The sequence below is a fragment of the Neoarius graeffei genome, chromosome 25, assembly GCF_027579695.1.
Source record: "Neoarius graeffei isolate fNeoGra1 chromosome 25, fNeoGra1.pri, whole genome shotgun sequence".
Lineage (NCBI taxonomy): Eukaryota > Metazoa > Chordata > Actinopteri > Siluriformes > Ariidae > Neoarius > Neoarius graeffei.
This window is the reverse complement of record NC_083593.1, coordinates 55,158,523-55,172,626: the sequence shown is the minus strand read 5'-3', so window position 1 is coordinate 55,172,626 and position 14,104 is coordinate 55,158,523. Positions and strand designations below refer to the sequence as shown.

General features: G+C 40.1%; 1 protein-coding gene across 2 annotated transcripts in view; it reads right to left on the bottom strand.

The window, feature by feature from the left end:
- Positions 1–13,135, bottom strand: part of dpysl2b (dihydropyrimidinase like 2b) — a 53,409-nt gene extending 40,274 nt beyond the window's left edge. Inside the window, exon 1 of one of the 2 annotated variants that reach the window (XM_060908730.1) lies at positions 12,877–13,135. In XM_060908730.1, the coding sequence (XP_060764713.1) occupies positions 12,877–12,918 (42 nt within the window). In that variant the 5' untranslated portion in view covers positions 12,919–13,135. Of the gene's footprint in view, positions 1–9,394; positions 9,516–12,876 lie in introns of those variants that run through there. The other variant, XM_060908732.1, reaches the window with a different exon arrangement.
- Between the last annotated feature and the right edge of the window lie 969 nt (positions 13,136–14,104).

Below are 14,104 nucleotides of genomic sequence, written 5' to 3'. Positions count from 1 at the left end.
ATTATAAAGTGGTAAATGTTCCCAATCCATCTCACAACACTTCAAAGAACTTTATGGACTGAAGACTCCAAGTGATGAAGTGTTTCAGTGTTATTTTGTTCCATTCTTCCTGTAAACAGGTCTTAAGGTGTGTAACAGTACAGCGTCGTCATTGTCATATTTTTCATTTCTAAATTCTCCACACATTCTCTATTGGGGACAGAGGGGACACGCCCTCTTCTTCCACAGCCCCGCCTTTGAAATGTGAGCAGAATGTGGTTTTGCACTGTCTTGTTGAAATCTCCCTGGAAAAAGATGTCGTCTTGAAGGCAGCAGATGTTGCTCCAAAATCACAGTGTACTTTTCTGCATTAAAGCTCCATCACAGAAGTGCAAAGTTACCTTTGCCAAGGGCACTGACAACCCCATACCATGACACGCTCTGGCTTTGGGACTTGTTCCCAGTAACAGTCTGAATGGTCCTTTTCCTCTTTGGTCCATTTCTTCCAAAAAAGATCTGGAATACTGATTTGTCTGACCACAATACATGTTTCCACTGAGCGATGGCCCATCCCAGATGCCTCCGAGCACAGAAAAGTCGACGGCACTTCTGGACACAGTTAACATAAGGCTTCCTTTTTGCACAGTAAAAGTTTTAACTGGTGTTTGTGGATGTAACTCCATATTGTAGCTTGACAAAGGTTTGCTGAAGTAATCCCGAGCTCATGTGGTTTTATCAGCTGTAGATGAATGACGGTTCTTGATGTCGTCTGAGGGATCGGAGATCATGGGTGTCAGATTAGGCTTGAACCCTTTGCCTTTTACACAAAAACATTCCTCCAGATTCCTTGAATCATGTAATGATATTATGCACTGTAGAGGGTGAAATATCCAAATCCATTCCTATCTTTCTTTGAGGAACATTGTTTTTTAAACATTTCAATTATTTTCTCAAGCATTTGTTGATTAACTGGAGATCCTCAGCCCATCTTTGCTCTTCAAAGACTAGGCCTTTCCTGGAGACTGATTTTGTACCAAATCATGATTACAGTCACTTGCTGACATCACCTGTTTCAAATCGCATCATTATGTCATTGTTTTACCTCATTACCAGCCCTAAATTTCCTCCGTACCATCTTTTTTTGGAATGTGTTGCAGGTCTGAAATGCAGGAATGGATGTGTATTAACAAATGAAGTGACATTGACCAGCAAAACAAATTAGAAATCACTGCTTTATTTATTTATTTGGATTTTCCATGCTGTCCCAAATTTCTGATTTGAGGTTGTATGTACAGGCAGGCTGGACCTAAATCAAGACACATGTTGGAGTAAAACATGAAGAGACGCCAGAAACCACCACAGAACGTACAGAATATAAACCTGACAGCACGCAGCATGATGACTCTGTGTGGGTTTCAGTACAGTGATGTGGGGTTAGAGCTGAGCCAGCGTGCGGTTATGTGATGTACTCTAACAGTTAATGCAAATAACAAGATGTACTTTAAATCAAAGACTCGTTGAAGTCTTTAAAGCAGGGGTTTGTAGGTTGTTGAGCCCTCTGCTGCCTGCAAGCTGAACTGCAATCTCAGTATAAACACTGACAGGGACCCTGTTCCTGCTCTCCTTTCTCCTCCTGTTTGTTCACTTAAAATGGGGAATGCTTCATCATTTGGCTTTGAAGTAAAAGTATAAGATTAGAGCTGATAATTTCAGGGCCGGAAAAATGTAAACATGTAATCAAGTTTTGATTGGATTGTACAGCAATATTGCCAGTTTTTCACCCTGTCAAAATATCTTTGAATAATTTTATTCAAATCTTAAATCTCTGATTCAAGCATTTATTCACTTATTTATCTACAGTACTGTGCAAAAGTCTTAGCCCCCTATTTTTTTTTCCATACAAACTTTGTGATAGATTTCTATTTTATGACTTCTACATTGGGCGGCACGGTGGTGTAGTGGTTAGCGCTGTCACCTCACAGCAAGACGGTCCGGGTTCGAGCCCCGTGGCTGGCGAGGGCCTTTCTGTGTGGAGTTTGCATGTTCTCCCCGTGTCCGTGTGGGTTTCCTCCGGGTGGTCCGGTTTCCCCCACAGTCCAAAGACATGCAGGTTAGGTTAACTGGTGACTCTAAATTGAGCGTAGGTGTGAATGTGAGTGTGAATGGTTGTCTGTGTCTATGTGTCAGCCCTGTGATGACCTGGCGACTTGTCCAGGGTGAACCCCGCCTTTCACCCGTAGTCAGCTGAGATAGGCTCCAGCTTGCCTGCGACCCTGTAGAACAGGATAAAGCGGCTACAGATAATGAGATGAGACTTCTACATTATCGAGTCAAAGCATTACAAAAACATTTTAGAGTTCCAAATGTTCGGGGGGGGGGGGTTCAGCACAAAATTAAATGTTACAGAAAATAAATGGTTTGTTTCTAAGCAGCATATTCCATAAGAGAACGCTTTTCAGAAGAAAAAAGAAAACATAATGAAAGCTACTGGGTTTTGGTGCAAAATGAAGACATGAGTGTGACAAAGTGTCCAGAAGAACTGTGGCTGGTTCTGGAAGATGCTCAGTAAAACCTACAGCTCATTTCCGCATAAAACTACACTGACTGGACCTGAGACTACGATTTTTTTTATTAAAGCAAAGGGAATTTCGTCTCACACCAAATACTGACTGTGTTTCCTTTATTATGGCTCACTGATTACTATTTATAGGATATTTTAATGTTGAAACATTTCATTTTTGGTCTACAGCATTTCTTTCCATGTGCCAAGACTTTTGCACCGTACTGTATTTTGTGTTTTGTATCATTATATCATGTATTCGTGAACATATTATCATACACTTTATGTAAATGCACCATGTGCCAATATTTAGAAATGCAATCCGAAGCTTGAGTTGGTCTCTTCAGTTCTGTGAAAAGGATTTCACAGAAATATCACCGTACATGATAGTAATCCGTTAAGCTTAATCTTATGAAGTCAGAGATCAAAATCTGAGCAGTCACCATTTTATTTCCTCCCATGTTCTCCACACACATATCGACGCCAAATAATCTGCATTCATCAAAATATCCTAAATTATTCAGTTTCCTGAGGATGACTACGCTGAGCGCTGCTAAAATCAACAAAATGCTCCGTCCTGTAATGACTGTAAACATTTCTTTCACTTGTGTCCAGAGTAGATGTGTTCTAGAGCTGAGCAATATCGACACACGATTAAAAAAAATAAATAAAAATGCTGTACTGCCATCTTTAACTAATTAAAAGTTCATTGCGTCAGCCAGCCAGTTTAACACCTGCTCATCGGCTGTACTGAATCGTGTCGAAGTGACATTAGTGGGTTTAATAAATCACACCACGAGTGTTTATTTAATTTCAAACAGAAATTAAACAAAAACACTCTTTCGGATGAATGTGCTGTTTTACTCATGAAACACCCAAATCTTCCTCCGACCCTGTGAGGAAATCAACATGTGTTTGTATTTTTATAAATGAGGCAAGGCTACGAATGCTTTCCAAAATGTTTGCATGGCGAGATAACCTCCTGAAGGGATCGCATTAGCAGTGTGTGTCCTCATCTACCAAGTCCAAATAAAGAAAACGTGCCCCAAACCGAGTGCTGTACGAAGCTTTTGCACCTTCTAGTCCATTTCCTGAGTCGAATATGAACAAAACTGGCGCATTCGATTTCTTTGCAATGTTTTAGTTTAGTTTCATGCTATACATACACTACAGTAGTGCTTGAAAGTTTGTGAACCCTTTAGAATTTTCTTTATTTCTGCATAAATATGACCTAAAACATCATCAGATTTTCACACAAGTCCTAAAAGTAGATAAAGAGAACCCAGTTAAACAAATGAGACAAAAATATTCTACTTAGTCATTTATTTATTGAGGAAAATGATCCAATATTACATATCTGTGAGTGGCAAAAGGATGTGAACCTCTAGGATTAGCAGTTAATTGGTGGTGTAGTGGTTAGCACGGTCGCCTCACAGCAAGAAGGTTCCGGGTTCGAACCCAGCGGCCGGCGAGGGCCTTTCTGTGTGGAGTTTGCATGTTCTCCCCATGTCTGCGTGGGTTTCCTCCGGGTGCTCCGTTTTTCCCCCACAGTCCAAAGACATGCAGTTAGGTTGACGTGGGGTGGCCTTGAGTGAGGTACCAAACCCACAACTGCTCCCCGGGCGCTCTGGTGTGGCTGCCCACTGCTCTGGGTGTGTGTGTGTGTGTTCACTGCTTCAGATGGGTTAAATGCAGAGGATAAGTTTTACTGTGCTTGAAGTGTGCATGTGACGAATAATTTGAAGGTGAATTTAGAGTCAGGGGTTTTCAAATCAATGGGATGACAATCAGGTGTGAGTGGGCGCCCTGTTTTATTTAAAGAACAGGGATCTATCAAAGTCTGATCTTCACAACACGTTTGTGGAAGTGTATCATGGCACGAACAAAGGAGATTTCTGAGGACCTCAGAAAAAGTGTTGTTGATGCTCATCAGGCTAGAAAAGTTTACAAAACCATCTCTAAAGAGTTTGGACTCCACCAATCCACAGTCAGACAGATTGTGTACAAATGGAGGAAATTCAAAGCCATTGTTGCCTAGTATAATATTTTTGTCTCATTTGTTTAACTGGGTTCTCTTTATCTATTTTAGGACTTGTGTGAAAATCTGATGATGTTTTAGGTCATATTTATGCAGAAATATACAGTGGGGCAAAAAAGTATTTAGTCAGTCACCAATTGTGCAAGTTCTCCCACTTAAAAAGATGAGAGAGGCCTGTAATTTTTATCATAGGTACACTTCAACTATGAGAGACAAAATGAGAAAAAAAAAAATCCAGAAAATCACATTGTCTGATTTTTAAAGAATTTATTTGCAAATTATGGTGGAAAATAAGTATTTGGTCAATAACAAAAGTTCATCTCAATACTTTTTTATATACCCTTTGTTGGCAATGACAGAGGTCAAACGTTTTCTGTAAGTCTTCACAAGGTTTTCACACACTGTTGCTGGTATTTTGGCCCATTCCTCCATGCAGATCTCCTCTAGAGCAGTGATGTTTTGGGGCTGTCGCTGGGCAACACGGACTTTCAACTCCCTCCAAAGATTTTCTATGGGGTTGAGATCTGGAGACTGGCTAGGCCACTCCAGGACCTTGAAATGCTTCTTACAAAGCCACTCCTTCGTTGCCCGGGCGGTGTGTTTGGGATCATCGTCATGCTGAAAGACCCAGCCACGTTTCATCTTCAATGCCCTTGCTGATGGAAGGAGGTTTTCACTCAAAATCTCACGATACATGGCCCCATTCATTCTTTCCTTTACACGGATCAGTCGTCCTGGCCCCTTTGCAGAAAAACACCCCAAAGCATGATGTTTCCACCCCCATTCTTCACAGTAGGTGTGGTGTTCTTTGGATGCAACTCAGCATTCTTTCTCCTCCAAACACAACCAGTTGAGTTTTTCCCAAAAAGTTCTATTTTGGTTTCATCTGACCATATGACATTCTCCCAATCCTCTTATGGATCATCCAAATGCTCTCTAGCAAACTTCAGACGGGCCTGGACATGTACTGGCTTAAGCAGGGGGACACGTCTGGCACTGCAGGATTTGAGTCCCTGGCGGCGTAGTGTGTTACTGATGGTAGCCTTTGTTACTTTGGTCCCAGCTCTCTGCAGGTCATTCACTAGGTCCCCCCGTGTGGTTCTGGGATTTTTGCTCACCGTTCTTGTGATCATTTTGACCCCACGGGGTGAGAGCTTGTGTGGAGCCCCAGATCGAGGGAGATTATCAGTGGTCTTGTATGTCTTCCATTTTCTAATAATTGCTCCCACAGTTGATTTCTTCACACCAAGCTGCTTACCTATTGCAGATTCAGTCTTCCCAGCCTGGTGCAGGTCTACAGTTTTGTTTCTGGTGTCCTTTGACAGCTCTTTGGTCTTGGCCATAGTGGAGTTTGGAGTGTGACTGTTTGAGGTTGTGGACAGGTGTTTTTTATACTGATAACGAGTTCAAACAGGTGCCATTAATACAGGTAATGAGTGGAGGACAGAGGAGCCTCTTAAAGAAGAAGTTACAGGTCTGTGAGAGCCAGAAATCTTGCTTGTTTGTCAGTGACCAAATACTTATTTTACCGAGGAATTTACCAATTAATTCATTAAAAATCCTACAATGTGATTTCCTGGATTCTTTCCCCCCATTCTGTCTCTCATAGTTGAAGTGTACCCATGATGAAAATTACAGGCCTCTCTCATCTTTTTAAGTGGGAGAACTTGCACAATTGGTGGCTGGCTAAATACTTTTTTGCCCCACTGTAGAAAATTCTAAAGGGTTCACAAACTTTCAAGCACCAATGTATGTGACCAAAAGTTTGTGGACCCCTGACTATCACACCCGTGTGTGTTTACTGAACTCCTCATTCCAGATTTGCTGTGATAATGAGCTTCCAGTCTTCCCTTCTCTTCTCTTCTGGAAGGTTGTCCATTAGATTTTAGGGCGTGGCTGTGGGGATGTGTGTTCATTCAGTTCAGCTATAAGAGCATTAATGAAATCAGGCACTGATGTTGAGGTTCAGGAGGCTCCAGTTCATCCCAAAGGTGTTCTGTAGGGTTGAGTTCAGTCAGGGCTCTGTTCAGGACACTCGAGTTCTTCCACCATCTTCATCTTTGGCAAACCACGTCTTCATGGAGATCACTTTGAGCACAGGTGCATTTTCATGCTGGAACAGATTTGGGCCTCATGGTTCTGAAGGGAAACTAATGCTACAGCATACAGGGACATTCTGTACAACTGTGAGCTGGTAAATTCTGCGATGCAAAGGCAAACTGCAGCATCTGTGAATAGATGACGTTATTGGACCGTTTTTTGCCACCGACACAATCAGCAGATACTGCAGTTTGCCTTTGCATGGCAAAATTTATCGTTACAGTTTGGGGAGAAACCATGAAGGTGATGGTGTGAGGGTCAGGGGTGCACATACATTTGGACAAGGTGTAACTTAAAAAAAAAAGGAAAAAAGGGGGAAAAAAAAAGTTTTGTCTGGGGAACGTCTGGGGCTGAAAACATTCCTGTCAAAATCATAATCGCCCAAGCACAGAGACACACCGAGCTGGGGAAGTCATGGCCTAATGGTTAGAGAGGCATCTTTGGAACCAAAAGGCCACCGGTTTGATTCCCTGGACCAGCAGGAATGGCTAAAGTGCCCTTGAGCAAGGCACCTAACCCCAAACTGTCTCCCAGGCTGCTCTGGGTATGTTGGTCTGGATAACAGCGTTTGCTAAATGCTATTAATTAATATAATCTAATAAATAATCACTAGAACAGGACAAAAAAAAAAAAAGACATTTAAGATATTTTGTGTGGTGCATCTGCCATTTATTATCTTTCCAACCGAGCGGATTCAAAGTCCTAGAGCTGGACTGAAACAGAACGGAGATGATGTCGCTCAGATTCTCTCGGACCCGAGTGTCAAGAACAAACACACACACACACACACACACGTGTGTGTGTGTGTGTGTATATAAACGCTGTATATATGAAAGCAGCCTTGTAAACTCCACTATACAAATCCTTCCAGTCCAAATCTATTCCTGTCTAGAAGTCTGACATCCGATAGTCCTGAAGGAAAACCTGTGTGGTGGTAGTGTGTAGTTTCAGCCCTGCAGCCTTCCACCAGAAAAACCCCACTCCGCTATTCATTTCCTCCTCTTTCTCTCGTCTCTCTTTTTTTTTTACATCCTGGAGAACAAAAATAGCCCCAAACCCACACGAGTGGCGGCTGTAAGTGGGGGAAATCCTGACACACAATGTGGCCGGTGGGAGAAATGGCATTCCTGAAAGACACGTGTGTGTGTGTGTGTGTGTGTGTGTGTGTACGCTAGCTAAAGAGCTGAGATGGCTGCACAAGTAGATGCAGTGCATTCTGGGACAACAATGTAGTTGCCATAGTAACTGAATAGTTCAAAAAAGAATGAAGGATTTCCAGTAGGAAAGATGGACCCAAGTGTTCAGCTGTCACAACCCATTTCACCGTTTACACGTTTACTGACGTTTTCAATTGCAAAAAAATTAAAAATAAACCTGCATGAACACTTACGATCCCGTGTTCTGCTGTTCGTCACAAAACAAAACAGGTTTTAGCAAAATGTCTTGGACTCTTATGCTAAATTAAAGCATGTCCTTTATAAAATACTTTATTTTAATATGTTGGTTCAATTGTGTCTTAATTTAAATCATAATTAAAAAATTAAAACATTATGTAAGTAGTGAACAGTTTCTAACAGACACTGATTGCAGTTTTTCATTTTTGTGCATGAATCTAATTAAAAGTGTTTTATTGAGCAAATGATGCACTAATTTCACAACACTATCATGGTTTACGCCGAATAGTGAACACACACAGTGAATAAAAAAACCTGATTAGAGTTCAGAGGGTCTTCTGGAACAAAAATAAACTATAAGATTTTGGTGGTAAATACTTTAAAACAGTTCAACTATATAATATAGTATATAAATTAAAAATATATGTAAAATAGAGATCTCAACTTCTGTTCTTGAGCTCTTCATAAATTGGACAAAGACTTTTGGTACATCATACAATCAGCAAGTTTAGCAGCTTAAAAAGATATTTGGAAATGCAAAGGGTTTAATAAAAGAGAATAAGTGGGGTTGGGTTTGGTTTTTAGTCTGAGCTCATTGTACTGCATTTTGGGCAAAAAAAAAAAATCCAAGTGCTTGGAAATATTTAACTTTCTAATTTTATTAGCAAAAATGAGTTCATTTTGACAACAAATTAATAAATTTTACATTTTAAATGTATGAAAAATTAAAATTATGATTAATTTTAATTATACATTTTTTAATCTTGTATCTGTTTTGCATGATCAAAAGATAATTAATTTCTGCTTTGACTTTAAAAAAATATTTTAAAAATATTAAACGTGTATCTGCTTGAACTTAAAAAAAAGATTTTAAAAAAAGCATTCATTGCATTTGTGTCTGTATAAAAAAATTAACTGTATTTGCATTAAAAATGTGCACAAAAATTAAAATATTTTTTTAAATATTAATGTTTCTGCTTTGATGGATAAGAAGGTATTAAAAATAAGGATGTATCTTTTACTTATTAAAAATAAATAAACATAAAAAAGCATCATAGAACATGTATAAAAGCTATATCTGCTCTGATTTACAGAAAAAAATTACAAAAGCAATTTCACCTGTAAAAGTTATAAAAATATTAAAAGTTGAATCTGCTTTCACTTATTAAAAAAGACTGTATAAAATGAATTAAAGTTGTATCCACTTTTATATATTTACTGTAGAAATATGTTTGTTAAATAAATAAAGTTGGATGTATGTCTACTTGGACATTATATACATTAAAAATATATATGAATGAAAATTTCATATAAAAGTTGTACCCGTTTTGATTTTCCTGAAGGTGAAAACTTTCTGGCTTCGTATTTTAAAATCACGCCGTGATTATCAGTTGAACCTCAGAATGAACTCTTGTGTCTAATTTCACAGATTCACAATCATCACATGACCTCCATCTGACCAGCGCTCTGGAGACGATGGTGTTTCGCTGATTCGCTTAAAGAGAAACGCGTCGATGTCGGCCATCTTTTAGTTCTTCAACTGAAAAAAGGGATGAAGGTAATTTACAGGACACTGATTAACTGGCTGACCATCACACGTGACACTGAGATTTCAGTAAGAATTCTACTAACATTTACACACACACACACACACCATCGAAGCAAGATGGCTGAAGCTGCACATGGAGAGGCAGGTGGCAAAATAAAGACGTCATTTATGTTTAATGAGAACGGAGAGGTCACAGTGGTGTGTGTGTGAGAGAGAGAGAGAGAGAGAGAGAGAGAGAGAGAGCAGCTGACCACCACTGCCCTGCCCCACCCAATTCCCAGACCTTCTGCTCCCCCTCTGTCCCCTGAGCTTTCATGTAGTCCGAGGAAATTAGAGGAAATACAGTGCATGTAAATCTAATCAGTGGATCTTTCCAGAAAAACCTCGGAATTGAATTAAAGTGAACAACAATGCTTTTACCTGTGTGTGGCCAGTGTGTGTGGTCAGTGTGTCCGTGCGTGCATGTGTGTGTTCGCTTTTTTCCTCTCTGTTTTTGGCAACAGTGTGTGTGAATGAGTTTGTGATGAGTGATAAGGATTATCTGGTTAACAAAACAAGATAAACAACACAAAGTCGTTTCAGACTAATTTACGATTACACAAGTCCACATGTGGAGCAAGAACGCAGTTTTGGTTTTAGAAAAAAACTCTGTTGTATCCACTTCAACTGATTAAAAATAAACAAAGAAATTGTTTAAATTTTGACTTATAAAAATGCAACAAAAGAAGGATCTGTTTTCATTGAAAAAAATGTATAAAAATATTTTGTAAAAACTGTATCTGCTACAAGTTGCATCGCTTCCACTTTAAAAAAAATCCTCGGCTTAAAAATGAACACTGGCTTATAAATATATTTTAGATTTTTTTTGTGTGTGTCTGCTTTTGCTTAGAAAAAAGTGTTATATCTGGCCACCAATAAAATATAAAATTAAAATAATCATTTTAAAGTTGTCTATTTTGACTTAGAAAAAGCTTTAAAAGAAAAAAAACCCTGGATCTGTTTGGACTTAATTAAAAAAAAAGAGAGAGATAAAATGCAAGTTGTATCTGCCTTCCTATTAAAATATATCATGTATTTACCTTGACAAAAAGAAGTATAACAAATCAAATTAAATCTATTAAAAAAAGATATATCAATTAAATAATCTATAATTGAGCTATATAAATGAAATAATTATTTAATAGAAATTGTAATATGACTTTGGAAAAAGTATCAAATATTAAAATATGTATTTATATATAACAAATATAAACAAAATCACATTGTCTCTTTGCCTTTTTTCCTCACTGATTTTTGGCAACGTCCTGGTCATGTATGAACGTTGGGTTTGTGATGAACGACAAGGATTAGCCGGAAATCTTAAAAAAAAATGTTTCAGATAAATTTAGGATTGCTCAACTCCACATGTGGAGCAGGAATGCCTTCTCGAAGCCAACTGTGGTCTTATCATCAGACCAAAACCTAATAGAAGACCCATTAGTCAAGCTGTGGATGGACAGATGGAATGAATGAGGGATAATTTATCATCAGCATCCTGTGTTTGTTCTTAAAAACACGCCTGCGTTGACTCGGGTGTAAATGTTGTGGTTGTGTTCGGAGTCCGGTTCGGTCAGCATGCAGGCAGCTGGGACTGACGGATGTGAGGAACAGGGGTGTGGCTGGTGCTATCTCTCTCTCTCTCTCTCTGACACACACACACACACACTGTTCACGTGCTGCAAAATCAATCCCCTCCCATTTTATTTATTTATTTCAATCTCTCTCTCCTTTTTCCTCTTCCACTCCACATTCTTCATCTGTCTCTTCATCCCTTCGTCTTTGAAATGGTTATATAGGTCACAATTTGGACATGTTTCGGTCCACTCCATGAAAGCACATGCTCCTATACACTCGGTCATGGCAGCTGGCTCCGGGTTGAGTCAGACAAAGGACGAGGACGGACAAATAGTGCAAAGAGGCCGTCTTTGCACTCGTCCCCCGAAGACCTCCTTCCTTCCTCCTCCTCTTGTTCTAAAGCCCACCAAAAATGGCTTCCTTTGTAATGATAGCGAAGAAGATGTCCCCACCAGCATGCAGCAGAGTCTGACGGCACAAACCTGTACCATCGAGGGTTATGGAGCTCAGTGCATATAAGTGCTCATGAACACCTGTTTCATGTCCATGTGTCTTATACAGAAGAATAATTTTAAAAAAAAAAAAAAGAAAAAAAAGAAGACCTGGTTTCCAGAGTTCCACATGTGGATTTAAGGTGGATCCAGAAATCCCTGAGCCAAGCCCACGGATGCATCGGCTCAATCTTACCGAGAAAGGTGCATGGAGAGCGACACTATTGAGGGATGTGAAATCATATCCAAGTGAAGGTACAGAAGATAAGGGCACCACCCCAGAGACAAGAAGAATACAGAATATATCTCTCTGTCACCCAGTGCACTGGACTTTATCACCACATTGATGACATTAGTCCCTCTTTCCTGTCCTTCTCTCTCTCTCTCTCTCTCTCTCTCTGTTGTTCCACACTCCAACCCTGTAGCCACCGCTCCCAGCTGCCCCTGGCTGCAAATGGGCGGATGCGACATTAAACACAGCGCCGCGACAGCCTCGGGTTGCCAGATTTCATCACGTTTTCAGCGGACTTAAAAACCTTCCCTAAATCCCCAAATCACGTTTCAACCAAATCATTCACAATCATAGCCCGAGTCCTTTATTCTTATGCAGATATGATTAAAGGGTTAAACCCTTCTAAACGTAATGTAAAACCGTCAATCTGGCAACCCGAGGTCTGAAAAACCAGCCGCAGCCTTGAACAAAGAGCAGAAATGAAGCAGATCAGAGGCGCTTCATCACATGGTTGAGGGTCAAATCAGCAAATTAGGCTTGCACAATAAATTATAATGGATTATTATTGTTATTTTAATAATTATTATGAATGCATGTTACATTGCATATGCATTACTATGTTCATACGCAGCCGGTGCACGAGCACATCATTATGACAGCTCAACATCTGGATTAAAGAATAATCATGATGATGCATAATCAGGAACATATGAGCACAGCTCTTAAGCTAGGTTTTGCAGAAGAAGAAAAAAGAAGACATATTTATAAAGCAAACATCAGGACACAAAGGGTGCCAAAATATCCCTGAGAGCCTGCAATGCATTCCTGTGCATGAAGAAATGTTATCTGGTGCATTTGGTTCTCTGTCCTGCGACCCAAAGCACCCCAGAGGAATCAAATATTTGTGCCATGAACTCACGGTGATGCGAGGGATGTTCTTCTTGCCCTGATATCCGGACATCTTCACCCTCTTCTGGATGAACCGTTATGACTGAAATAAAAATAGACGTCAAAAAAATAAAAATAATAAAAGGCTCGAGCGCTTTTCAAGAAGAGGTGGTGGTGCAGCCGGAAGTCAGAGACGATCAGAGTCGAAGCGCAAAAAAGAGAAATCAAAAGGCAAAGGAAGAATAATCTGCTCTCCTTTTCTCCTCCGCTGATGCGCCAAGAAGGACAGAAGGAGCGCAGCGCGCATGCGCAAAGCCCCCGCCCTGTTTCATTCCAAATGGACAAGCGTTTAGCCACGCCCATCTTCGAATCCAAGAAATGGGTGGAGGGAAACATTGTATCCAGCGTGACCAAAGCAAAGCAAAGCAAAGCAAAGGCTTCTGAATGCCAAGCGGGCCAAGGGCTTAGTGAAACAGGGCAGAACGTTGGGCACCGTGGTCACATGGGGGGGCACAAGAGCGCAGCTGCCACCCCTCAACCACCATGTCTTGCCACCCCAGTCTGGCCTCTGAGAGGTCTGAGAGAGTTAATGAATCATATCCAGGAATCATGCTGATTTCTATGCAGGACTCAAAAAGGACACTGCAGTCATGTCACTCTGTCACTTGGAAAGAAATCAGATGGACAAAAGAGGTGGAGCCATCTCTCAATGAGGTTTTAATGTAGAAAAAAAGCAAGTATGTTTTTTTTAACGCTCCCCCCTCGACAACACTTTATCACTGATATACACAGCTTTTTGTTTTTGTCTACGCTTTTTATCTGTTTGTACTAAGAGAGCTCAGTGAAACCGGAGTCAAATTCCTCGTGTGTGTTCACATTCCTGGCAATAAAAGTGATTCTGATATAAAAACCTGGTGACTTGTCTCACCCGTAGTCAGCTGGGATAGGCTCCAGCTTGCCTGCGACCCTGTAGAACAGGATAAGCAGCTACAGATGATGGATGGATAGATATTTTTTTTTCTATCCACATTCACTGGATCTGAGCAAACACGTGCTCTGATTGGCTACGCTACTACTAGGATATCAGCTCATATACCATGAGTAAAGAAAAACAAAATGGTGGAGCGTGTTGCTGAACCAACCAAGGATGAAATAAAAACTCTACTCAAAAACAAAACACCAAAATTTATCAAGTATTTGAAAGAAACAGAAATAATAATAAAGTTCAATTTATACAGCGCCTTTCACAAAACCCAAGG